This window comes from Rhinoraja longicauda, chromosome 16 (assembly GCF_053455715.1).
Source record: "Rhinoraja longicauda isolate Sanriku21f chromosome 16, sRhiLon1.1, whole genome shotgun sequence".
NCBI lineage: Eukaryota > Metazoa > Chordata > Chondrichthyes > Rajiformes > Arhynchobatidae > Rhinoraja > Rhinoraja longicauda.
In genome coordinates, this window is record NC_135968.1 from 31,651,264 (window position 1) to 31,677,367 (window position 26,104).

Consider the following 26,104-nt stretch of genomic DNA (forward strand, 5'->3'; position numbering starts at 1 on the left):
GACTCTACTCTTGTACATGTTCTTTTGCAATGGATGCCAGGGTACAGTGTTACCTGCGTGTTAATATTAAGTGATTTGTGTGCAAGAACTTTCAGGTCTTTCTGAACACCATTTTCAATCTTTCACCATTTGTGAAAGGAAAGTAGAACCAGAGAGTACTCTGGAGGAACATAAAACCAGGCTGCCAGAACTTCTGTAGATATATACAAAGAAGGTTAGCTACAGTTAATGTTCGTCCCTTGCAGACTAGAGAAAAGAGAAATTATATTGTGAAGTAAGAACTGAAAAAACCTCTTTCTATCAGCATGAACAATCTCACTTTTTCTAGATTGCATTCTATCTACCATTCCCTTCTCATTCACTTAACCTGTACACCCCCCTGAAAGTGCATCTTCCTCCCCTGTAGAGTTGTCACCCAGCTTTGTATCTTCAGCAAGATATGTTGAGAGCTCTGTTCCCCAAAATATTAATCCTGAAAACTATCTCATACCATGAATTTATAAATGCTAATTTGATTTATCTAATCCATACATAGTTTGCAATTGTCCCACGATTATGCACACACAACTTTCTGATTTCCATTTTGTCCTGCAATGCCACCATAGTTCACAGTGCTTTGGACAGCTTCCATCAGTATTTCAGCCCTTTGCTTTTTCTCAACTCCATCCAACTGATTCTGTTGCTTCATTCTCTGGGCCAAGATCCTTCCCTTCCACTTCCTTTATTTCATTGCGATATTCTGGGTAAATGGAAGACTTTTTGCTTGGGTTGCAGAATCCAGAACGGTGAGGTGTGCTCTTAAATTAAGATTTGGCTGTTTGGAACTGAAATGAGTGGAATCTTTACAGGAGTTGTAAATCTTTGGAATTATCTAATCCTGAAGCTATGGATATTTAGATGTTCGGATGTTCATTGCCAAGGTTGATTGATTTATGAGCACTGAGGGAATTGGGCTAGAACTGGTCTCCACACAAGATCAGTCATGGGATCCTGTTCTTATTTGTTTCTTGTTTTTTTCGTTATTCAGATATTAATTACTATTTAGCAGAGATTTTCAACAAAGATGACGATTTAGAAACACACCTGGAATTGTTGCTCAATTGGCTCTTTAGCTTGATCTCTTGGAAAATATGCGTCTTTGGGTTCTTGCCAGGGTTGTGCATGTTAGAACATTATTGGTTTGTTACGTACATTGTCCTCAAAGCTTCTTGATCGCATTATTGCTTTCTCCCTTGATCGTGCTTCAGCTGATGGTAATTTTCTCAGTAGCCACGAATATTTCAATGTCAACTACTGTTGAAAAATTGTTTTGCTTAATATCATCTCCCAAAGAAGATAATGGAACAATATACAATTACTATGTTTAAGAGACAATTAGACATACTTAAATAGGCAAAACATAGAAGGAAAGACACAGTGCTGGAGTACTCAGCAGGTCAGGCAGTATCTCTGGAAAACATGGATAGGTGACATTTTGGGTCGGGACATTTCAGGATCATATAAGGATATGATCCAAATGTGGGCAGATGGAATTAGTGCAGATCAGCAAAAAGTCAGTGTGGACATGGTAAGCCACATGGCCAGTTTCTGAACTGTACAGAATCTATGACCTAGCTAAGACTGCAACTCTTGTTGGTAATATCACTTACCTTGGATTGTCCCTTCTGAGACATGTTTTGAACCAGTGGGTAAAATAAATATGCACATCGTTAATTGTATTGCTGTCCTAACCTTTTTTGAACGTAGGTGCCAAAACCAGCAGATGTTCAGCTGAGCACGGATAACCAAAATTGTCTTGTGGAGGGGCCATGTGGACGGAAGCCTGGACCATACAAAACAGAAATAATTGGCGGTGTTCCAATTATAACGCAGACCAATCAGGTGAAAAATAATATACTCGTGTATAACCTAACTGGCAAATTGGAATGCTATTCAAAACAATATATGTTGGTGCAACAAAGTTGACAGTTTTATGGCTAAAAACTACCTCAATAGAATGGTTCAATCAATATTTTTAAAGTCAAAATAATTATTTGCAAAACCCTGTGCTGCACATGAATTTATTTTTGCAATTTTAATCTAGTTCAAGTGGTTATAAATCTCATTACAGCACAACATTGTTATTATAACTTAAATGAAAATTATCAGTATTCCTCTGACACTCATGATGTGGGAAGTGCAAATATAACATTGGCTGAACTGTAGGAGAAAAGTTTTATCTGAAGTTAAGGCACATTATTCACAGACTTCAGTGATCATTATGTTCTACCATTTCATTTTGAATCCTTATTGTGATTAGTATGATCCAACAGTCTGATTATTAATACATTCAGAATTAATAAATCAAGAATGCTAAAACTGTATACAACTGCCAGTGCGGTTTCACTATCTCCGAAGCAACAATTTTGTAGCGATTTAAAATTATTTGCCTGATTTATATTGCAATGAACCTTAGGTCTGTGGACTGTAACACTAAAGGTAATGGCCTGGTTCATTTGCTGCCTGTGCTGGTTTATTATCCACTTTTAAACACTCAAAAGTAAAGTCTAGGATTTAAACATAAAACATGTTCTTTGGTTAGAAATATGTTTGTCGTAAATCAACTCAGTTGCCATAATCTCTTCAGATGCTTTTGAATTGCTAATTCTCCTGAAAATAGTCATGATATTTGGCATTTTAAATCTAAGTAAACCATCTCCAATGTGATACAGATAAATTTTCTATTAATACTCGTTGTATTTCAAAAACAAATGAGAAAAAAAAACCCTGCAAAATATAGCAGGAAGATGCACTGAGATCAACGTTATTTAGTATAACTTGGAGAACATTTTTGTTTACAACGGCATGCATGTAATTCAGCTCAGAAGTTCATAAATTACTGGTTCAGATGTTTAGTCAAAAAGATTGCTGAAAATAGTTTATGGGTATGTTTGAGTAACATAAGTTTCCCCTGATTAGCTCAAGTATGAGCTCAACTTACTAGATAACGTTAGAGCTTGTTCAATCATAGAAATACAGGATCAAGAGTAGACAATTTAGCCCCTCAAGCCCTGAAATCAAGGCCATTCTGCCTCCAAAGTTTGTGCATCCTGCCTTTGCTCTGTGTATTTTAATACATTTTAACAAAATTCTATGAATCTCACATTTTAAAATTTCAGAGCTGAAAATAGTAGGTTTGGGAAGATGTGACATGTGGTGGGATCTCTTTGCAGATGGTGGAAATGTCAGAAATTATATGTTGGGTGTGGAGGCTGTTGGGGGTTTCTCACCCTTTCCTTCTCTGTGTCCCACAGCTCTGCTCTTGATTTTCCCCCTCCCCTCAGATGGAACAAGGATAGAGTTGCAGATCCGAAATGTCACCTATCCAAGTCCTCCAGAGTGCTGCCTGACCTATTGAGTTATTCCAGCACCTTGTGTTTTAAGCTATAAATTTATCAGTAATTTAAAAATGTCTAATTTCTGTTCAATAATATGCGTTATCTTAGTTTAGATACCATTTGACGTTGATAATTTAATTTATTTGACAGGAGGGAATGGAATTTTTGGAAGGAATTGACAAAAGTACTTTGAAACATTCCCGCAGTCAGCTAACATATTTTATTGGCAAACCTACATCTGATCAAGCTGTAATTAAGAATGGTTACTGTGTTAAACAAGGAGCAGTGGTGAGTAATCTGAGCATGTAAAAATATTAACTGCAGTTATATTTGGTTATGTAAAGTTTGCATATATGTTTATAAGTGTTAACTATGTATTAATCTTTCTCTAATGTTGAGATAACCTGCCAAAAAAAGATTGTTTAAAAAAAAATGTAGTGAGAAGGCAAAATGGCCAATTCCTGCTTTTTCTTGTCACTTGCCTAATTGAGATTCTGATTAGTTCTCTGTACCTTGCTCTACGTCCATGTCGGCTACGAATCCATCTGCTGCATTGTTTTTTTGCAGCAGGTGACCAAGATTTTAATCATTGCGTCCTGAATTTAAGGATTTGTGTGACTCGATAGCATCCCCATTTTATGGAGTTTTTCCAAAGAATGTAATTGCCCAAAAACGTTTATGCATTTCAACAATGGATGAATTTCCTCTTCATCCTGTGCAATTGCTCTCAATGCATTTCAAAAAAGGAAAGCCTACAATTGCACTGTAGTGCAAGCAATATTCCTCCATACTGTTTGATAAAGACACTAAAGGTTCAAAAAAGTGGGAAACTTTTGGGCAGTTATCAATACATTTGTTATTGGCAAGATGTTGGAATCTATAAATCAAGGATGGTATATAGCTAGTCCTTTAAAAAAGCTTTAATTTAATGAAAACAAGTCAACATGGTCTTATGAATGGAAAGTTATTGACAAAAATTCTGGATGCAGTTCTTGGAAGATTTAACAAGTGGAGCCAATAGAAAGGATCTTGTTGCAATGAGTTTAAATTTCCAAAAGGCATTTAATAGGATACTACATAACAAGCTGGTATGCAAAGATAAGAGCTCATGTTCTGACAAATGTGTTGACAAGGATACATGACTGGTTATCATAGAGAAGATTGAATTGGAATAAATGGGTATTTTTCAGGCCGGAGCAATCTATCTAATTGACTACCCAATTCTTGGCCCTCGAATTATTTTAAATCTATATACATGACTTGCAGGGAGTATTTATGTTTGGTGATATTTGTTTGGTGATGATAGGAAGGTAACTGAGATTATATACTGTAATGAAGATAATTGTACTGTGCTGCCAGATATAGGTAGTGGGTGGAGCTTAATGTTGGAAAGTGTGATGGATGTTCAGTGGGAGGAATTGAATGACAGACTGAGGAGAGACTGCAAATGAGTGGAGTACAGGGGGATTAAGATGTTTTTGTGCATAAAATGTAAAAGAAATACAGATGAAGCAAGTACTTAAAGGCAAAACTCACATTGACTGTTGTAATAAAGTTATTAGAGCTTATAGAAAAATCGTTAGAATTGTACAGATTGTTGCTGCACCTGGAGTACCTTGTATGGTATTGGTCCCTTTATTTAAGAAAGGAATTAAGCGTAGGAGGCCTTCCAGAGGAGACTCACTAGGCTAATTCCTGGAATGAGAGGGTCATTCATGATGAGATTAAAAAATGTTGATTATATCTCCAGGTTAGAAGACTGATGGGTAATCTTATTGAGATATACAAGATCTTAGGGAGACATGATAAAGTAACTTGTTGAGAGGTTTTCATTGGTGGACCAGTCTCAGATGGCAGGATATAGTTTCAAGGTAAGGGACCATTCTTTTAAAGCTGAGGTGTACAGTAATTGTGCCATACAGAAGATGGTAAATCTCTGGAGTTGTGGGGTCCAGACTGCTGGAGATGATTAATGAAGTAGACTTTTTTTTTTGAATGGAATTGAACTGAAATGGAAGAGAAATTGGAAGTGGATCATATCAGCCATTATCTTATTGAATGGTAGGGCATGCATGTAGTCAACACCTTGTGGTGCTGGTGGTTCTACATTATTCATTTCCATTGTATGGATAGTATTTATTCCTGGCTGGTATTGTTGGAGGTTTATTACCATCTTCTCAAGGTCATTTAAGATTGGTCTTTAAATACTGGTCTTGCCAGTGGTGCCAAGGACCTGTAAAACATGACTAATGACATTCCTTTTATTGAAAGTATGTATGACCTATATCTGTTTTTGGAATCTACTTTAATAGAACCATTAAATGGATGATTGGTTATTATTGCTTTTGCTTCTCTGAAACAGGTTTGAATACACCATGGATAATTTGTGAGTTTGAAGGGAAATGATGAGAATTGAGGAAATAGAGAACTGTTTAAAGAAATTTATAATTTGTTTGCAACTTGGCTTAGTACATATGATGTAAGGATTTTTTTCAGGCAGACAGCATATTGGCAACCAAAACCTAATACATCTGATATAAATATAAATGGAAGTCTTGAGTCAAGTGTTAGGTAAAATTCTAGAAATGGCTATATATTGTGAACTATGGAATTTAGTTGCTTTATTTTTAACTACTGTCTCTATCATTACAGATGAAAAACTGGAAAAGAAGATATTTCATACTAGATGAAAATTCCATAAGTTATTACAAATCTGATCTGGTATGCCACTTATCTTTTAATAGTTTGCACTTTTATGATCCCCAAGTTCAATAATAACTTGTGTTCACGTAGTCGCGCAAATATTCAAAAGCAGAACTACTTGGAGCATCTTCATTAACAGGGTGGCTTAAAATAGTGCAACAGAAAAAATCCTGGCAGTGGGTAGACAAATATGCAGGAACCAAGTAAACCTAAAGCAGGGTTTGCTTACTTATTTTAATGAAATTCTAAAATGAAGTTATTGTGGTGAGCAGGTTGTCACGGTAGGTAACACCAATTTCAAATAGTAGTGGTTATCTTCCAAGGACAAGAGAACCTGTATAAATAGGATATTTAAATAGAGGAGAGAGATATGTCCAACATAAATAAGGTAATCATACATTGGCATCAGTAAACTAATTTTACATTGATTAAATAATTGCACAAGGTTTGTCCTGAACTCCTTGGTGCCCTGTTAAATATTATTTGATTCAATAAGTATGAAAGCAGTCTTTTAAGATGAAAGGATATATACGTTGCCCTCCATAATGTTTGGGACAGAGACCCATCATTTATTCATTTGCCTCTGTACTCCACAATTTGAGATTTGTAATGGAAAAAATCACATGTGGTTAAAGTGCACATTGACAGATTTTAATAAAGGCCATTTTTATACATTTTGGTTTCACAGTGTAGAAATTACAGCAGTGTTTATACATAGTACCCACCCCCCCCCCCCCCCCCCCCCCATATCAGGGCCCATAATGTTTGGGATACAGCAATGTCGTGTAAATGAAAGTAGTCATGTTTAGTATTTTTTTGCATATCCTTTGCATGCAATGACTGCTTGAAGTCTGCGATTTGTGGACATCACCAGTTGCTGGGTATCTTTGTGGTGATGCTCTGCCAGGCCTGTTTTGCAGCCATCTTTAGCTTATGCTAGACCCCTTCAGTTTTCTCTTCAGCATATAAAAGGCATGCTCAATTGGGGTCAGATCGGGTGATTCATTTGGCCACTCATGAATTGACCATTTTTTAGCTTTGAAAATCTCTTTTGTTGCTTTAGTGGTATGTTTGGAATCATTGTCTTGCTGTAGAATGAACTGCCAGCCAATGAGTTTTGAGGCATTTGTTTGAACTTGAGCAGATAGGATGTGTCTATACATTTCAGAATTCATTATGTTACTACCATCAGCAGTTGTATCATCAATGAAGATAAGTGAGCCAGTACCTTCAGCAGCCATACATGCCCAGGCCATAACACCCCCACCACCTTGTTTCTCAGATGAGGCGGTTTGCTTTGAATCTTGGGCAGTTCCTTCTCTCCTCCATACTTTGCTCTTGCCATCACTCTGATATAAGTTAATCTTCGTCTCATCTGTCCACAAGAGCTTTTTCCAGAACTGTGGTTGCTCTTTTAAGTACTTCTTGGCAAACTGTAATCTGGCCATCCTATTTTTGCAGCTAACCAGTGGTTTGCATCTTGCCTCTGTATTTCTGTTTATGAAGTCTTCTGCAGACAGTAGTCATTAACAAATCCACACCTGACTCCTGAAGAGTGTTTCTGATCTGTCGGACAGGTGTTGATGATTTTTCTTTATTATAGAGAGAATTCTTCTGTCATCAGCTGTGGAGGTCTTCCTTGGCCAGCCAGTCCCTTTGTGATTAGTAAGCTCACCAGTACTCTTTCTTTCTTAATGATGTTCCAAACAATTGATTTTGGTAAGCCTATGGTTTGGCTGATGTCTCTTGACAGTTTTAAGCTTGTTTCTCAGTCTCATAATGGCTTATTTGACTTTCATTAGCACAACTTTGGTCCTCATGTTGATAAACAGCAATAAAAGTTTCCAAAGGTGATGGAAAGACTGGAGGAAAGACTAGGTGCCGAGAGCTCTCTTATACCCGCACTAAGGAGGCAATTAAACACACCTGAGCAATTATAAACACATGTGAAGCCATGTGTCCCAAATATTATGGTGCCCTGAATTGGGGGGGATTATGTATAAACACAGCTATAATTTCTTCATGGTGAAACAAAATGTATAAAAATACCCTTTAATAAAATCTGACAATGTGCCCTTTAACTGTGTATGATTTTTTCCTATTTCAAATCTCAAATTGTGGAGTACATTTATGGTGAGATTAGCTTAATAGTTTCATTCTGAACATGTCCAGACCCATCTTTATTCCACTTCATGACTTGCATCTTAGCTTTTGTCCCCCTGCTGTCATTAAGAAGGTCGCTAAATTTTGCGATATTACAACATTAATGTCACTGCATGGTCCAGTTGGCTGGAAAGCACTTTAGGACATGCTGAGGACATGAACTGCATGTGTTCTTTTCTAAAAATGTTAATGTTTGTAGAAATGTCAAAGGTGGCTTTTTACAACAGCAGCGTTTTCTGATGCACAGAATTTTGGAATATTGCTTATCTTTCACCTTCAGTTTTCATCGTGAAGCTTGACTGTTTAATTTCAGTGTGGAAGATGGACATGAAATACTTGTATAGCTGTTATTGCCACTGAGAGTCTGGCACAACGCTGCTGAGACTTGTTAAGTTGTGAGAAGGTATCATTCCATTTCCCCATTATACAAGCACCGTCAAACTGCTAACTGATTCGATCAGCCAGTTGAAACCTGTCGAGCTTGTTATGAAATTCACATGATCAGAGATTAAAATAAATACCACTTGGTTTCCACAGAAAAATCATTCTATTGCAATATTTTGTTGATCAAGTAAATTAAAAGTACATTTATGATTAACTTAATGAATATTTAAAAGATGAAATGGAAGTTTGATTTAAATTCTTCTTTGACTAATGTTTATAGCAATCAGTATGTGGAACTAATTTAAGGTAGTAGGAATTTATGCCAGGTCTCAAGGCAATTGAAAAGAATTACAATAAACTTCTCTTTTCATGAACTCAAATTTTCACTTTCAAAGTGTTTATTTCTGACTTTTCAGTGATTAATGTGAGTGATTGGGTTGAACAAGCCTGATTTATCACTATTTCTTGTTTGCTGGTATGTTGCTCCTTGCCTTCATGCAACCTTAGTGGCATATTACCGTAACTCATAAGGTGTATCATAAAAACTCTGCAAATGTACACTACCCATATATGTGTGCAAGAAGTGATGAAGCTCACCCTCTTTGTTTCTTTAAAATTAAAACTCTTGTGGATTTTTTAAATATCCATGTAGATTTTTTGTTACTATGTTATGCTGACCCAGAGTTACCAGCATATAGTTTTCAAACTGATATGCCACGTAGACTGCACGTATAAATTGAATAATTTTGTTGTAAACGTTTTTTTATCCCCAAAAGCTGCTATATAAGATTGCTAATCTAATACTTTTTGACAATTTAAGATTCAAAACACCATTTTATGCGAACTTATTGGTTTGCATTTTGAATTGGAGATTTTATGTATAGTTACAGTAGTTCTTGTTCAAAACTGTATTAAATCTGAAAATGATGATTTACATCCATAAAATAAATCATTTTCATACTTTTAATGTATCGGGTTTGTTTTCCATTTTAATGCAATGTTTATTTTTCTCTTGTAGGACAAGGAACCACTTCGTAGTATACCACTTAAAGAAATTAATAAAGTTCAAGAATGTAAACAAAGGTCAATATTCTAATTTAGACCATAAAGAACCGATGTTTCTCACGCTTAAGTGATCGATAAATTGTCGCGTAACTGCTGCTAAACCTTTAAATTTCAAGTTGTCTATGCTCTTCCATTCTGCTGAGTTTACTAGTAGCAGCTTATCTGAAATTTGAAGCTAATATTGAGGTTTAAGACTGTTATGGATAAAGACAGAGCTGGCCCATGTGTTAAAATTCAAAATTAGGGGAAGGCCAACTTTGAATGTATTGGACACGAATTCGCTCTAGTTGTTTGGAGCAGGTTGCTTGATGGAAAAGGAATGTCTGGAAAGTGGGATGACAGGAGAAATTCAGTCTCTCGTCAAGAATAAGAAGGAAGCCTGAGGCAGCTGGGGTCAAGTGGAATCAAGGGTGGCACGGTGGCGCAGGTAGAGTTGCCTTACAGTGCTTGCAGCGCCAGAAACCCGGGTTCAATACCAACTACGGGTGCTGTCTGTACGGAGTTTGTACATTCTCCCCTTGACCGCGTGGGTTTTCTCTGAGATCTTCGGTTTCCTCCCACACTCCATAGATGTACAGGTATGTAGGTTAATTGGCTTGGTGTATGTGAAAATTGTCCCCAGTAGTAGGATCGTGTTAATGTGCGGGGATCGCTGGTCGGTGCGGACTCGGTGGGCCAAAGGGCCTGTTTCTGCGCTGTATCTCTAAACTAAGCAAAAAAACTGACGTGAATCCCTGAAGGAGTTTTGGGAACAGAGGAGCACGCTAAAAAAAGGAAATCAGGAGGGCAAAAAGGGGACAGAAAATAGTTCTGGCAGCTAATATTAAGGATAATCATAAGAGATTTTATGTTCATTAAGGGAAAAAGTGTAACCAAAGAGAGAATGGGGCCCCACAGAAATCAAAATGGTTAACTTTGTGTGGAGTCACAGGAGATGGGCAAGGTCTTTAATGAATGTTTCGCCTGTTTTAACCGTGGAGAAAGGCACGAGGACTGGGGAAGGGGGTAGTCAATAGAAGTGTCTTGAGGAGAGTTATTATTACTGTCAAGGTGGTGCTGAACGTCTTAACACATATGATGGTTGACAGATCTCCCGGGCTTGATCAGATATATGTGAGGACACTGTGGGAAGCTAGAGAGGAAATTGCATGTGCCCTGGCTGAGATTTATGAGTCATCATTAAATACAGGTGAGGTGCCGGAAGACTGGAAGGTGACATTTGTCGTGCCTCTGAAGGGCTGCGGGGAAACGTGATCTGGCCAGTGAGCCTAGTGTATGTGGTCAGAAAGTTACTAGAGAGTATTCAGAGGGACAAGATAAACGTTCATTTGGATGGACAAGGGCTGAATAGGGATGGTCAACATGGTTTTGTGTTCGTGGGAGATCATGTCTCACACATCTGAATTTTTTGGATGTGTCCAAGAAGGTTGAGGACAGGGCAATAGACACTTTATACAGGATTTCAGCAAGGCATTTAAAGATCTGCATTGTAGGATCACTTGGGGATCCAAGGAGAGGTAGCCAACTGGATAGAAAGGCTTCATGGAAGGAAACAGAGGGTGGTGGTGGAAGGTTCTTTTTCGAACTAGAGGCCTGTGACCAGTAGAGTGCCTCGGGGGTCAGTGCTGGGTCCATTGCTGTTTGTCATCTATATGAATGATTTGGATGAGAGCATACACGTGGCGGCGCCTAACGGCAGCGGCTGACTAGCAGTCTGTCCGTCTTTTTTTTCCCTTTTTTTGTTGTGTGTCGGTGTTGGGATGGTTTTTATATATATTTTTTCGGTTGTGTATGTGTGGGAGGGGGTGGTGGTGTGGGGGGGGGGGGGGACTTTTCTCTTCCTCACGGCGCGGGGTGCGGCTCGGCTGCGGGGCCTAACATCGCCCGCTGCGGCTCGGCCGCTGGACTTTACATCCTGGTGCGGCTTGGCCGCTGGACTTTACATCCCGGTGCGGCTTGGCCGCTGGACTTTACATCCCGGTGCGGCTTGGCCGCTGGACTTTACATCCCGGTGCGGCTTGGCCGCTGGACTTAACAGTGCCCGGTGCAGCTCGGCTGCGGGGCTTAACATCGCCCGGTGCAGCTCGGCTGCGGGGCTTAACAGTGCCCGGTGCAGCTCGGCTGCGGGGCTTAACAGTGCCCGGTGCAGCTCGGCTGCGGGGCTTAACAGTGCCCGGTGCAGCTCGGCTGCGGGGCTTTTCATCGCTGGTGCGGCTCGACCACGGGGCTTAACATCGCCCGGTGCAGCTTGACCACGGGGCTTAACATCGCCCGGTGCAACTCGGCTGCGGGACTTTTCACCGCTGGTGCGGCTCGGCTGCGGACTTTACATCGCCCGGTGTGGCTCGACCACGGGACTTAGCTGCGCAAGGCTTGGTCGCGGGCCTTTCATCGCCCGGCACGGCCGCGTGACGTTTCAGCGCCCGGTGCGGGGACTGTGCGGGTCGGTCGGGGACGAGCTGTCTGTCCGTGGGCGTGGGGAAGAGAGTGGAAGTTTTGTTGCCTCCATCACAGTGAGGGGGTGTTTGGAGTCACTGTGATGGACGTTTGTGTTGGGGTTATGTGTCTTGTGTTCTTTTTTTCTTCTTCTATGACTGCTATGTAGTTTCGTTCGGTACTTCGGTACCGAACGACAAATAAAGCTCTGTTATACCTGTTATACATTGCATGGTTAACAAGTTTGCAGATGACACAAAAGTGGGTGGAATTGTAGGTAGTGAAAATGGTTGTTAAAAATTGCAGCAGGATCTTGATCGATGGGGTACGTGGGCTGAGGAATAGTTGATGGAATTTAATACCGAGAAGTACGAGATGTTGCATTTTGGGAAGTCTAACCAGGGCAGAACCTACACAGTAAACGATAGGATTCTGGGGAGTGTTGTACAGCAGAAGGGTCTAGGAGTACAGGTATGTTTTTTGGTTGAAAGTTGGCCTTCATTAGTCAGAGCATTGAGTATAGAAGATGGGAGGCCATGTTGCAGTTGTATAAAATGTTGGTTAGGTCGCATTTAGAGTATTATGTTCAGTTTTGGGCACCATGTTATAAGAAAGTTGTCAAGCTGGAAAGAGTGCAGAGAAGATTTACGAAGATGTTGCCAAGTCTTGAGGGTCTGAGCCATAGGAAAAGGTTGAGCAGGCTAGGACTGTATTCCTTGGAACGCAGGAGGATGAGGGGTGATCTTAGACTTGTATAAAATCATGAGAGAAATAGAACGGGTAGTCACACAGTCTCTTTTCCAGAGTAGGAATTGAGAACCAGAGGACATAGGTTAAGAATTATATTGAGCACCCAATAGCTCCTTGCACTAGCTGATCCATGAAAATTGTTGTTGTTCTAATATTGCAATACCTCAAAGTTATTAACTATTTAGTATGTCCCCTTTAAACCAGTTCAAAGGATGGAACATTATTTGGTTTTGATTTATCAAAACTGTGCAGAAATGTTTAAAAAGTATTGTTTTATAAATTCTCAGTCCAAATATTAAACTCTGAGAATTAAGGTGAGGGGGGTAAAGATTTAATTGGAACCTGAGGGGTAATTTTTTCCACACAGAGATGTGGGTGTATGGAATGAGCTGTGGCAGAGGTAGTTGAGGCAGGTCCTATTGTGACATTGAAGAAACATTCAGTCAGGCACATGGATAGGACGGGTTGGGAGAGGAAAAGGCCAAGCGCAGGCAGATGGGACGTGTAGATGGGGCATGTTGGTCGGCGTGGGCAAGTTGAGCTGAAGGGCCTGTGATTCTATGAATAAAATTGCAATACAACTACATTAATCAAAGTAAAATGATTAATATCAATATTTTTTCTATTGCAGAGACATTTTGTTACGTGACAACTTATTTGAGATGGTAACTAATTTTAGAACATTTTATGTTCAGGTAAGATTGTTAATTGTACTAAGTTGAAGTAACTTTTTATGTGAACAAATAATTGAAAGAAAAAAACTGTTCATTCAAGATAACATTCCTACAGAATGAACTCAAGATCTAAGTTCGTATATAAATGACAGTTTTTATTTCCAAGGAGGCAAACAATTAAGTGTAAATTTTAGATGTTTAATGTCAACCATTTATGCAATATTCCCAATTATTTTGTTGCGAGAATTGTATATACACCTGAGTAAGGCTTTTAACATATCTGTCAATAACATCACACATCACCCAAAGTATAGTCGGGGGGAGGGGTGGTAGCCAGACCACAAGGGAACTAGCATGAAATTCCATTTAGTACTTGTGCCACAACTTGGAGCTTTTCCTTTTTGCTAAGGTAAGCCGTTTAAAAAAAAAATCTTTATGGTGTGTGTTTGAAGCTACCAAGGCAAGCATTTATTGCAATTACCTCATGTCCAACACTTTCTTATCATAAAACTTTTTTTCATATTCGGAGGAACTAACATGACGTTTCTGGTCAGAGCCCTGCTTCAAACTGATTGGTGTTGGGTAGAAAAATCTGGAAAAGAGGTGGGGCAAACCTTATAGGTAGGTAAGCGGGGAGATTAGCTGATGCAGGTAAGCGGGGAGATAAGCTGACGTGTGGAATAAGTAACAAAGGCTAAAGGTGAAAAGGAGGAAAAGGGGATGTTAGATAAGGCAAAAAAGGAGTGAAATGTAAAGCAGGATAGATATGGATGGAAGATGAGAAAAGAGAAATATGGGACTCTGGGATGGGATGTGAATGTAATGAACGAGGGGAAATGAGCAGGGTAACTTTGTAGTGGTAGAAATGTGCTTAATTTTTATTTGACTTTGGAGAATTTAATGTTCATACCATTGGTATGCAAGCGTAATATGGGGTGCTGTTTGCTCTGACAATGGAGGAAGCCAATGGACTTCTGACAATGGGCTTCACTGTGACAATGGAGGAAGCCAAGGACAGAGGTCGGTATGGGAAGGACTTAAAATTATTAGCAGCCCGGAGCTCCAGCAGGCCTTGGTGGACACATGCAAACTGAAGGAACTGCACCTCGCATTCCACCTCTGTTTTTCTCCACAAAACATATTCCAGCTCTCCACTTCTCTTTAATCCCCATCCCTCTTCCCCTTCACCAATCCAGTGCTCTACACTGGCATCCAACTATTACATATCAGCTCTTGGCCCATCCACTCTCCCCCCACTTTTTATATTGTTCATCTCCCCTCAATTCTTTCGACCTGAAAATTCTACTATCCATATCCCTTCAAAGATGCTGCAAGGCCTGCTCTATTCCACAAGTAGATTTGTTTTTCTGCCCAATACTTTTAAAAGCCTGTTGTAAAAGGATTAAAAAAACAAACCTTTCCTGCGCAAAAAATGATCAAATGGTCTAAAGACATTGTAATTCCAGAAAGCCGATCTAGGGTTCTGTTGCAAATTACTTTGCAGATTTCAATTGTATCGAATTTGCATCTATCAGCAATTAGAAAATAGCCGTATAATAAGAACTTCATTTAATCTGTGGATAGCTATTCATGAATGCTATTGAACTTGTACGGTGGAAAATATAGCCTCTAATTTGAAAGTGAAAACTAGCTTTTGTATTTATTGTAAGATGTTGAAAGCTACTATAATGAGTACCTTGTGCAAATACTGTTCCAGACTGACAGCCCTGAAGATATGCACAACTGGATCAAGGCAATATCTGGCGCAATAGTAGCACAACGAGGTCCTGGAAGATCTGCAGCTTCTGTATGTCTGTCCATTAATTTCTTCTGGAAATGTTTGAAACCACTGGGGCAAACATTTTTTTTGTAATCTTGAATCATTTTATCTTTTAATTTTTCTCTACCCACCCCTACCTTCCACCAAAATCATTAGATGATAATAGCAGTTCCTTTGCTGTTATATTTATTTGAGAAAATTAATAACCTGGGGAGCCAACAATTAACCATTCAGCTATTTTTTTTTATTATTTTATGACTTATTGACCATCATCTTTGATTCATAAATAACAATCTGCAGACACTCGATTAAGCAACGCAATTTAAAAAAAAGTTGGAGGCTTATTAGAGATGGTGTTTGCTATTAATGTTGGCATTTGTGTACAACAAGGAATTCAAGAATTAGAGGGTTGGCTGGAATAACTCGTGTCAATACAGAGGTTACTTTTAGCTACAATTTTAAATGGTCCACGAAAGTGTTTTCTATTTACATGGAGTACTGAAACAAGTAGGAAAGAACTGCAGAGAGTGGTTTAAATCGAAGGTAGACACAAAATGTTGGAGTAACTCAGCAGGTCAGGCAGCATGTCTGGAGTGAAGGAATGGGTGACGTTTCGAGTCGAGACCCTTCTTCAGTCTGACTGAAGAAGGGTCTCGACCTCTCCAGAGATGCTGCTTGACCCGCTGAGTTACTCCAGCATTTTGTGTCTAACTTCGAGTAATGAAATATTCTGTGCTGTAAGTGATGGGGCAGGGTGTTTTATCTCTAGCATGTGTTGTGCAATTTTAATGGGTCTTCAGTTGTCAATCTGTATCATTTTAACATTGAATGTCAAGCTTCAAAAGTTCAGGTTGCTTCTGCAAGTTTATATTCTTTAGACAAATTATGCTGTAAGTGAATTTCATAATTCCTTCTATTAATCATATATCTCAAGGTAGCTTTCTCGGTTTTACTTTCCCGTAAAGATCACACAGTCATATTGCTCTAACTATTTTCTAATTCCAAAAGAAATTGTGTTTAAAAAATGTACAAAAATTTCAAACCCAATTAAGCTTGTGAATTTGGAAACCTGTAATGGATTTGGTTGGCTGATACCTTAACATGCCAGTTTATGACTGTGTTTTCTGTTATTTCTCTTCTGTCTTTATGACTGTCGGGTACTCTAATTTGAGCTTTGCACTGTGTTCTTCCAGATGCGGCAAGCCAGACGGCTGTCGAATCCTTGTATACAGAGGTATACATCAAGAACTGGTGAATGCGGCATGTATGTGAGCTCTCATGTAAAGAGTAAAGCTTCTTTAAGGAGGATTAAGTCTAGTAACTTCTGATTATTCCAGAAGTATTTTCTTCCTCTGGTTGGCTAAAAATGACATTAAACTATTCATTCATTGATTTTTTTTTCAACCAAAATTGAAACTAATACTTTTATCCCTTCCTGAAATAAACAGCTTGTATAATTTTAACCTTCTTTGCTACAAATTGATATACTTTTGATGTTGATTTGAAATCCATGTAATTCATACCTGCCATGATGATTCCTCTCTAACAAGTGCCACAAGTAGAACAAGGAATATGTTAACATCTATTTAAATAGAAGATGAGGCATAGTTTCTGAGACGAGCATTAAAAATATATTGACTACATAGATTGTCATGGGGTTTAATAAAGGATGGACTTCATTGTTTGAACCAAGGCTCCAGGAACATATATAGAAAATAATTTCATCTGACAAAGAAGGAAAAAAATTATCACATGGAAATATGGCTTGGATTTTGGAGCTCATTGCCTTCATATATTGCAGTGGTCACAGATAACAAAATTTATACAATGAGAAATGAATTAAAAAATAAGTTGGAACTTTAATCATCCATAAATATTGGTAGCTGTGGGGAAAAAACTACCATTGATACTATGTTTCTTTAACATTTTATATTTAATCCTCCATGGCCTTATTGCCTTTTTTGAGTAATTTGCATGAGAGTTCATATTTCCTCATTTTTATTTATGGCACAGCTAACTTCTATCATTGCAACACCAACACCAAGTATTAATGCTTATTCACAATTCTTGCAACAGATTGATCACTGCTCTTGAATAAAGTCTGCAATCATGTCTTTGCATGCAAAATGTGTTCTGGAATGTATGACACCATGGTAGTAGAATGGTATTGCACGAGTATATTTTTTGTGTGTGTGTGAAAGAATCTTTATGCCATCAATATCATGACTATTACTTAATTTCAAAGGTAGAATTGCTGAATTTGTTTTCTACATTCCATCAATGATTATGTGTTACTGGAACTTGATGTTCATTTGAATTACTGAGCATGTTTATTGAGCAGATTCATTTAACGGTTGGGGGGGAGATTCGAGATGTGCCTTTGTTTTTTGTTTTCAACCACCCAGTCTAGCATTCTTGTAATGTGTTTCCTGCAAGGCAGTCAGACATTATATTAACAATTGCCATTTAATAAGAGATTTGAGAAAACAAATCATGCACATTCTAAAGACTTGCAGGTTTCACTAATTCTTTGCAGTCATCATTTTGGTAACATTGCTCTGTCTTAGTTGTTCCCAAGGATCCACTTGTCTTAAATAGTAAAATTTGAGTAATATGCCTAGTTTTAACATATATGAGTTTTTGATGCAAGATATTTTGAATAATTGAGATTCTGTTTGATTTTAAAATCACTGTAAAACAATAAATTGGCCCTACATATTTTTCTGAACCTTAGCATAGAGTTCCAAACTGGTGGCCAAATGATATTTTAATTCATTGTGAGCAAGATAAATATCTCCGCCACTGCTTATTGCTTTTCTTTGCTCTATATGGTTAACTTGTTAATTGTAAGATGACAAGGTGAATTGATGCTGCCCAATGCACAATTTTGTAGTGCGATTTGTATACATTACTGATCCTCATTGAATTTAGTTTATTTTATTCATTCAATTTAATTTCCTCTGAAACTTGTCAAATTGTCTGGCAAGTTACTATTTAAATAACATTGTCTTATGGTGCATGTTAATTTTTATATCAGAGTTATTTCTAATTGTTTCATGCTATTACCAATGTATCCAATGTCTTTGGGGCTGTCAGCTCTTGCGTTACACTTCGCATGAGCAAAAAAATGCATGCATTCATTGCTTGCTATTAACGCTCTTGTGAATATGAATTAACTGCAGTTCCGCTATAACAATTTTCCATAAGGCAATTGATGAGAAAGAGAACACTATTTGTACTATGAGAGTCAGATTGGTTATAATGTCATGTCTATCACTGAAGTTATTTTGGAAATTTGCATGCAAAAAAAAAGACCTTTTTTTAAGAGGGGTGGTGGGGGTGGGAACAGACCTGTTTCAATGTCGCCTCCCTCCAGTAATCAGATACCAGTGTCTCTTCAGAACACAACTGCTGCTTTCATCACAAGAGGCCATTGAAATGGACAAGCAATCACTTGTATATTGACATTTGTGCATTAATTTTCTATCAAACATATTAAACTCTATTTAACATATCACTTTTAGTACATTTTGCATGCAGTAACAAAAATAAAATTCTAGCTGTTATAAAGACCTTTATTTTTGAAAGTCCTGCAGGTATAAAAAAGTTTGTTATTGGGAGTCTGGTATTCATTAGCTCCTAAACTCTCTCTTGCCCATTGACACAATTGTTTTTGTAATGTGATTTTTCACAATGCGAGGTTTCTTAAGAATACAGTGATTGTGTTCTAGCAGAACTGGTTGCACTGGTATTTCATCTGTACCTGTCAATATGGTGATATGAAAAGTTACATTGAAATACTAATTCAAACAGAAGAGACAATTGAATTTGTGTGAAATGTTTAGATATTTGACTACAGATTTCTATTCTGAATTTTCATTGTAAAACTTCAGTAGTGTTTACATTCTTGATACCATTTATTTAACAAAAAAAAAGGTATTTCTCAATTTATTTGATTTAAAAAAAAAATTTATACCTCAAAATCTGAAGCAGAAATGGTTGGTGAACTATACTTCAATTGCACAATTTTCAGTGAATTAACAGTAAATTTGGAAATTGCACTATTCAAAGTCTAAGTTTATTCTGCAATATTTTTACACGGTATTTATGGAATGTATTTACTCATTATCAATTACCTGAACCCAAATTGAGTCTCATTTCAATGCTCATGGCATCTAATGCTTATTTACCAATTGGATCTAGTCATTTGTTTCAGCATGGTTCTTTGCCGTGCCTGCCAAAAATGTAGTATTTTCTACTTTATTTAATTTTTCTTACTGCAATTCTATTTAATTTTCATTTATTAAGCTGTAGAAAATTATGATTATTAAGATTTACTTTAGAGACCGCTCCTTGATGCTTCCTTTACATCTGAAACTTTTTTCACTTCCGATTTTGAAATCCTTGACTTTAGGCTTGATTATTGATGTGTTTTTGCCTGCTCTTCCTTGATATCAGACGTCAGAGAAACACTTCACTGAGACATTGATTTGAGCTTTAACTGGTAAATTATGTAAATTGTACATTCATGCAAAACCTAGAACAGAGGAGGCAGTCAGTCAGCTGCTTTATTGTGCATGTACAGGTTGGCAACAAAAAAAACAGGCCCGTAGCCCTGAAGGCTACAATATTGCCGGTATACATACTGTTGAAATGAGTTGGGTGACTGCCCTCATTAACCATTTTCAGGTAGCAAGTTTTAGACCTCTCCCATCCTCTGGGTAATAAATCTCTTCTCTCCTCCCCCACACAATTTTATAGGTTATATCCTGTGAAAGGGAGTGCCTGCACAAGGAATGAGTTAAAACAACCTTTTTTGATATGTGTAATTCTCCAAGAGAAACGATTCAGTCAAAAATTTGGATATAATGGTGTGGGGATGGTGGCAATCTGTTAAACTAAACAATTTGTCATTGTACTTTACACTGGAACTTTGACAGGTTAGATGAAAGATGAGGATTGCAGGGCATGTCGTTTTGAAGAGGCATCGCATTTCAGAATTTAGGATCCTGATTTTTTTTAAACAATTATAAATAACCTTTGAGAATTCTCTTGGGTTTTTAAAGATACAAATTGTGTATTGGCGCTAGTCTTTCACTACCTAACATGCTGTGCTTCTCCTTTGGTAGCATATGCTTATTAACATCATTGCTGATGCTTTGCTCTGTGGTTTTTCTGCTTTTGTTTTGCAGAGAGTAAAATCTGACTCTGAAATACTGACATACCACTAATAGCCTTGTGTGTCTGATCAACAATCCTCTTTGCAGGAGCCTTGCGACCTTTCCACAGCAGAATCCAGCGCAGTCTCATCTTCCTCAAAAGCACCAGAAGTCTATAATCCCCAAGCTCTCACCACCTGTAGCCCTGCCGACCAAAATCTCCAACATAACCAGGAGAAGCGAGGATTTCACAAGTCTTCTTCCATGGCTCAGTCAGGGCAGATCAAGAACCAGACTGTCTCTACCAGAAAACCAGCTGCCAAAATGACGAAGGATGATTCAGTTCCTCAAGGTAAAAATGGTATACAGGAGAACTATCCTGTTCCTGTGGATCTGGATGATGCCAGTCTTCCTGTCAGTGACATCTGAAAGTAGAAGTCACAAGTCCAAGATCTCTGAGCTGATGAGGCAGACAAAGAGTTTATGCTCTTCTTCAAATCTTTGCTGCCGGATTTACGTCTAATCTATGTAGTGAAGTGCACCTGCTAAGATCTCTCTAACAGATTCCATGTTCTAATGTTATGGATACATTTGGATCAATTGGTGTTCCATTATCTGCCTACTTTGTTTGTGCCTGAAGAACATTTTTGTGTACTGCCTTGGTCCCAAAGATACTAAACGTCACCTTGTCACTAAATGTACAGAGCACTCTTTTATATATTTGGGTCAGTAAGAATTTTCATTGTGGGAAAACTTGAACCTGATTCTTCAACCATGGCTGAACTGTGTATGATCTTTAACTTGGGGCCTACATGTTTTTAATGCACCAAACCCCTTTTAGCTTAAAGTGCCTGACTTTACATTCTGGAACCAAGTTTTCAAATATATCAATATATGATCTAATTGCACAATGTTATATTTTTTCTTTCTTAAATTAACATTTTGTTTTACTGGAGGAAATGTAATTTGATTGGATGAGTTTAAATTGTGTGAATATTGCTCAAATTTTATAGGTTGCCTGTGCAATACTTATTTCACTAATTGTGAACTGCATAAGTTACTGGAAGTTCTGATAATATTGTAATGTGAGCAGTGCTGCATGGATTTTTAAAAAGTATGTTTTACACAGGATCAAAGTTATGCAGATGACTTTTCAGCACTGTGTACACCAAATGCTTTTCACCTTAACATCTTTTGGAGGAGTAGAGTGTGATTGCTTTGGACACAGTATTCATCTTGACTGGTCAATATTCTGAAATGGAATGAATATCTGTAAAGACTTGAAAAAACACTGATCTGAGCATTAATAGTGATTTGGCATTGTTTAGATTGAGCTCAAGGATATTTTTGTGATGAACATATGGTGGTCATTTGAGTTATGGTACATCTGTTACATCCTATTTAATCAATATGCACGGAAATTGTTTTTGCCCTTATTATACACCTAGTATTATTGCAGTTTTTAATCATAGGATATATTTAACATATCTTCCCTGGAGAATTTGGGATAAAATATTTATTTTGCACATCCTGTATATGAGTTGTCATTAATATTCATTATTTTGTTATGGTAAGTTAATTTTGTTTCTCCTGGAGCTGTTTTCTATTACATCTGTTCCTTCACAGTTTGTGCCAAACGTGTGTAGCTATCTGGATAGGAAGGAATTTATGCTCCTGCATACTGTGTGGAAGGCACAGCTTATTCCTTTTCAAGGTTCTGCAGCACCTTGTAATTTATAGTAGTGTTTGCATCCAATCTGTGATCTCAATTCTGGAAATAATATTGAGGTTTTGGTGCTGCAAGATGATTTTTTTTTAATATGTTGCTCTTCGCTGCTGTCACATTCTGCTGCTCCTCTGAAAATGGTAAGCAAGAAGAGTCCTGGAGGCAAAGGCTGAGCTATCAACATAGTATTGCAGCAATTCACTAGGAATTATTTGTAAAATACTAGCCCCCTGTGGTAAAGCTGACTCATCACAATTTTTTTAAATGCCTTTCCTGGAGGGTGCTTTTCATGTTACAATTTTTTTTCACTTAAAGCATTTGTTGGACTAAATTCCACAATCTTGCTTCAGTTAATTGGTTGCTTCATATTGTTGGATTTTGATCACTTTAATGCTACAATTGACAAGCCATTACTGTAAATTTCAAAGTTAATAGATTTACTTTGTTTTAATAGTGTTATTAATTTTGGAGGGCCTTTAGGATGTTTGGATTTTATAAATACAGACTAGTTTAATTGTTTTAATAATTGTCATGCCATGTAACTTGAGGAAAATACTGTCATGATTAAACTCATACAGTAGTTTGATATATAAATATATCCTGTGATTTTTGCATGCTAGAGTTTTGCAGTTTGCTTGCTTTAAATTTAGATTTGGAATAAAATACATTAATGCAGGGCTTTGATTTTATGTATCAACCAGTGTCACTGTGCCCTCAAGTACTGACACATTTTGTCACTGGTTGTCTGTATTGTAAATTAAATAGTTGATTTGCTAATAACTGTTATTGTTGAACAGGGTCATTAAAACATGTAACATAGTACAAATATCAAAGATGGCCACTTCTTGAATTGAGAGGAAAAATGCTCCTGATATTACCTTTTGAACACACTAAAGCTTCTGTTTCCACTGTGACATTGAAAATTGAATTTTTACCACCAAAAAAGAACTGGATAGAAAGGATAAAAATGATTCTTTACTTGATTAGTTTTCTTTTCCACAAGTGGAAATATATTGTATATGATTAGCTACAGTTATTCTTAAAAGATGCCTGTGGGGAAAAGTTACCTTTAGAACCTGTAAAAAAAAGTTTGTTTAGTTCAATATTTTTATTTTTATAATTGTAGATTTGCTAAGCTTATTGGCACTGGTACTGCTTCTGACATTGCATGTGCTACTGCTGTGTACTTGAAAACATTATGTAAGAATTGGGTGAAGAAATTGACTGCATTTACACTATTATAGGGGACTATATTCAACTACTGGTGAACTAAAAATCTAATATTTGAGTTGGGAAATTGTATTCTGATTTAGTCTGCTAACAAAAGCTTTTATTTATCTTTGCTGAACTTTTTATATAAATCTATAAAAATGTTTAAATTATTTTTGATGGCCTATGTAAGGAGTGTCCTGGGCGATGCTTGTTCATCTGAGACAATAAAAATAACATGATTTTTATCTCTGTCTCCTTTCTAAATTATTCATTACATATGAAAATTACTCAGTAGCATTTTGTCAGAAGAACACTGCAGTGATAAAGAAGCATAAATTTCAGGAACCTTTCATATAATGGGGTACACAATATCGTTCTTCATATCATTTGAAATCTGCAGGTGTCATTTGTGATTGTTCACTCCTTTTTGCTTCCATTAGTCTCACTTTCTGATATTTTTTTGAAGAGTTCAAGAATCATATATCACTATGAATGAATTTTTTTTTCATAAAGTATACAAATGACTTTTCAAGATGAATTCAATAAAGGTATGTGAGGGGGCACTCTGAACTTTTATACTTTATCAGTTTCTGGAATGTCTGCATTAAATCTGGATTGATGCCCATTTTAATAGGGCAAAGTAAAAGGATTGGACATACCAATTCAATAATAAATGTTTCCTATTTTAGAAAACAAGTATTATTTTTTAGTTTCTTATACTACAAAGAACCAAGATAAACCAAAAATCAAACGGGCATTTAAGTAAATGGTTGAGCACATTTACAGCTGATGAAAAGTTCTGTATCAGTGTAGAAACAAACCTCTTCCACCCATAAGTGTCTTAATCAGACTTCAGTTGATAGTTTTTTAAGTTATTTTCTGAGTAAGTTTCCAGTCAATTTGCTGCAGTAAATTTAAAATAAAATATTTTGCAGGTATATCTGGCTAGTTTCTTTTTTATAAATTTTCCTGCAAGAAGCTTCTAAATGTTATCACTTTGGTTTGCTTTTATTTTATGGATGAATGGTGAACCCAGCACCCCAGTAGTTGTATATGTAGCCCAATAACATTGAAGGATGACACATAAAGCTGGAGTAACTCAGCAGGACAGGCAACATCTCTGGAGAGAAGGAATGGGTGATGTTTCGGGTTGAGACCCTTCTTCAGACTGGTATGGGATAAGGGAAACTAAAGATATAGACGTGGATGTGGAGAGATAAAGAACAAGATATGCAGAAAAGTAATGATGATAAAGGAAACAGGCCATTGCCAGCTGTTTATAAGGTGAAATCAAGAAGCTACAACATTGAAGGATACAGGTTAATTGGCTTCTGTAAATTGTCCTGAATGTGCAGGATAGAACTAGTGTATGGGATATAGTTGACTGGCACAGATTTGGAGGGACAGTGGGCCTATTGCCATGCTGTATCAAATTAAAACTAAAACTCTGCTTTCAAATGAGATATGAATAAAGGATACAAGAGATGTAATCGAAGTATTATAGACAATAGACAATAGGTGCAGGAGTAGGCCATTCAGCCCTTCGAGCCAGCACCGCCATTCAATGCGATCATGGCTGATCACTCTCAATCAGTACCCCGTTCCTGCCTTCTCCCCATACCCCCTCACTCCGCTATCCTTAAGAGCTCTATCCAGCTCTCTCTTGAAAGCATCCAACGAACTGGCCTCCACTGCCTTCTGAGGCAGAGAATTCCACACCTTCACCACTCTCTGACTGAAAAAGTTCTTCCTCATCTCCGTTCTAAATGGCCTACACTATAAGGAGGTGCTTTGCAAAAATCAATTAAAATAATGTTTACTTTGATTATAACATCTACATCTTACAAAATAAGTGTAACCTGTTATCTGGAAACCATTAGATGCAGTGTAAATGTTATTGTGCTATTTTGATGTATTTTTAAACACTTGTGAATCTCATTTGTAGATGTCTGTAACTGGAATTATTGGGAAGCTGATACCATGTCCCAGAGATATTGCTGTTTGCTTGAAATTGAGCCTGGGTAGTCGATGCAACTTGAACACACTGCATTAAAGCATTTCCCCACATAATGTGAACAATGGAGTAAAGACACAATACAAAATTGGCTCAGATTGTAGAATTTTAGGCCAGTTGTCCAATATTTTGATATTTTAATCATAATACTTTCATTACGAAAATATTTCAATTCTTAAAACAGAATTTAAGTAGACTGAAATTAATCTGGTATCACAGCAGTTGAATTTTAAAAGTGAATGTACCTTCCATTCGCATGGTGAAGAAATAATTCACTGCCATTCTAACAGCAGCCACCTTTGGGTTTTCATGCTTTATAAATGAACACTAAACTGGACTGGACTGATAATAGTAATGCTCGGTATAAGAAAGGCTGTACCTGCTGAGGAGACTTGGGTCCTTTGGAGTGCAGGGGGCACTCCTGAGGACCTTCGACACTGGTGGCATCAGCCATTTTCTATGGAGTGGTCTGCTGGAGCAGTAGCATCTCAACTGCTGACAGGAAGAGACTGGATAAACTGATCAAGAAGGCCAGTTCTGTCCTGGGATGCCCCCTCGACTCAGTGCAGGCGGTGGGAGAGAGGAGGATGATGGCAAAGCTATCATCAATGCTGGACGACGACTCCCGCCCCATGCGGAATACTGTCACTGCACTGAGCAG

At 37.6% G+C, this 26,104-nt stretch overlaps 1 protein-coding gene across 8 annotated transcripts in view; it reads left to right on the plus strand.

Annotated features, from left to right (window-relative positions):
- The window catches only part of plekha1b (pleckstrin homology domain containing, family A (phosphoinositide binding specific) member 1b), a 59,295-nt gene extending 35,639 nt beyond the window's left edge, over positions 1-23,656 (plus strand). For 2 of the 8 annotated variants that reach the window (XM_078413547.1, XM_078413554.1), the window contains exons 6-12: positions 1,747-1,881; positions 3,528-3,665; positions 6,030-6,098; positions 9,646-9,710; positions 13,510-13,573; positions 15,270-15,359; positions 20,600-23,656. In XM_078413547.1, the coding sequence (XP_078269673.1) occupies positions 1,747-1,881; positions 3,528-3,665; positions 6,030-6,098; positions 9,646-9,710; positions 13,510-13,573; positions 15,270-15,359; positions 20,600-20,920 (882 nt within the window). In that variant the 3' untranslated portion in view covers positions 20,921-23,656. Of the gene's footprint in view, positions 1-1,746; positions 1,882-3,527; positions 3,666-6,029; positions 6,099-9,645; positions 9,711-13,509; positions 13,574-15,269; positions 15,360-16,525; positions 16,597-20,524 lie in introns of all 8 variants that reach the window. The other 6 variants (XM_078413548.1, XM_078413549.1, XM_078413551.1 and 3 more) reach the window with 6 other exon arrangements.
- The last annotated feature ends 2,448 nt before the right edge of the window (positions 23,657-26,104 follow it).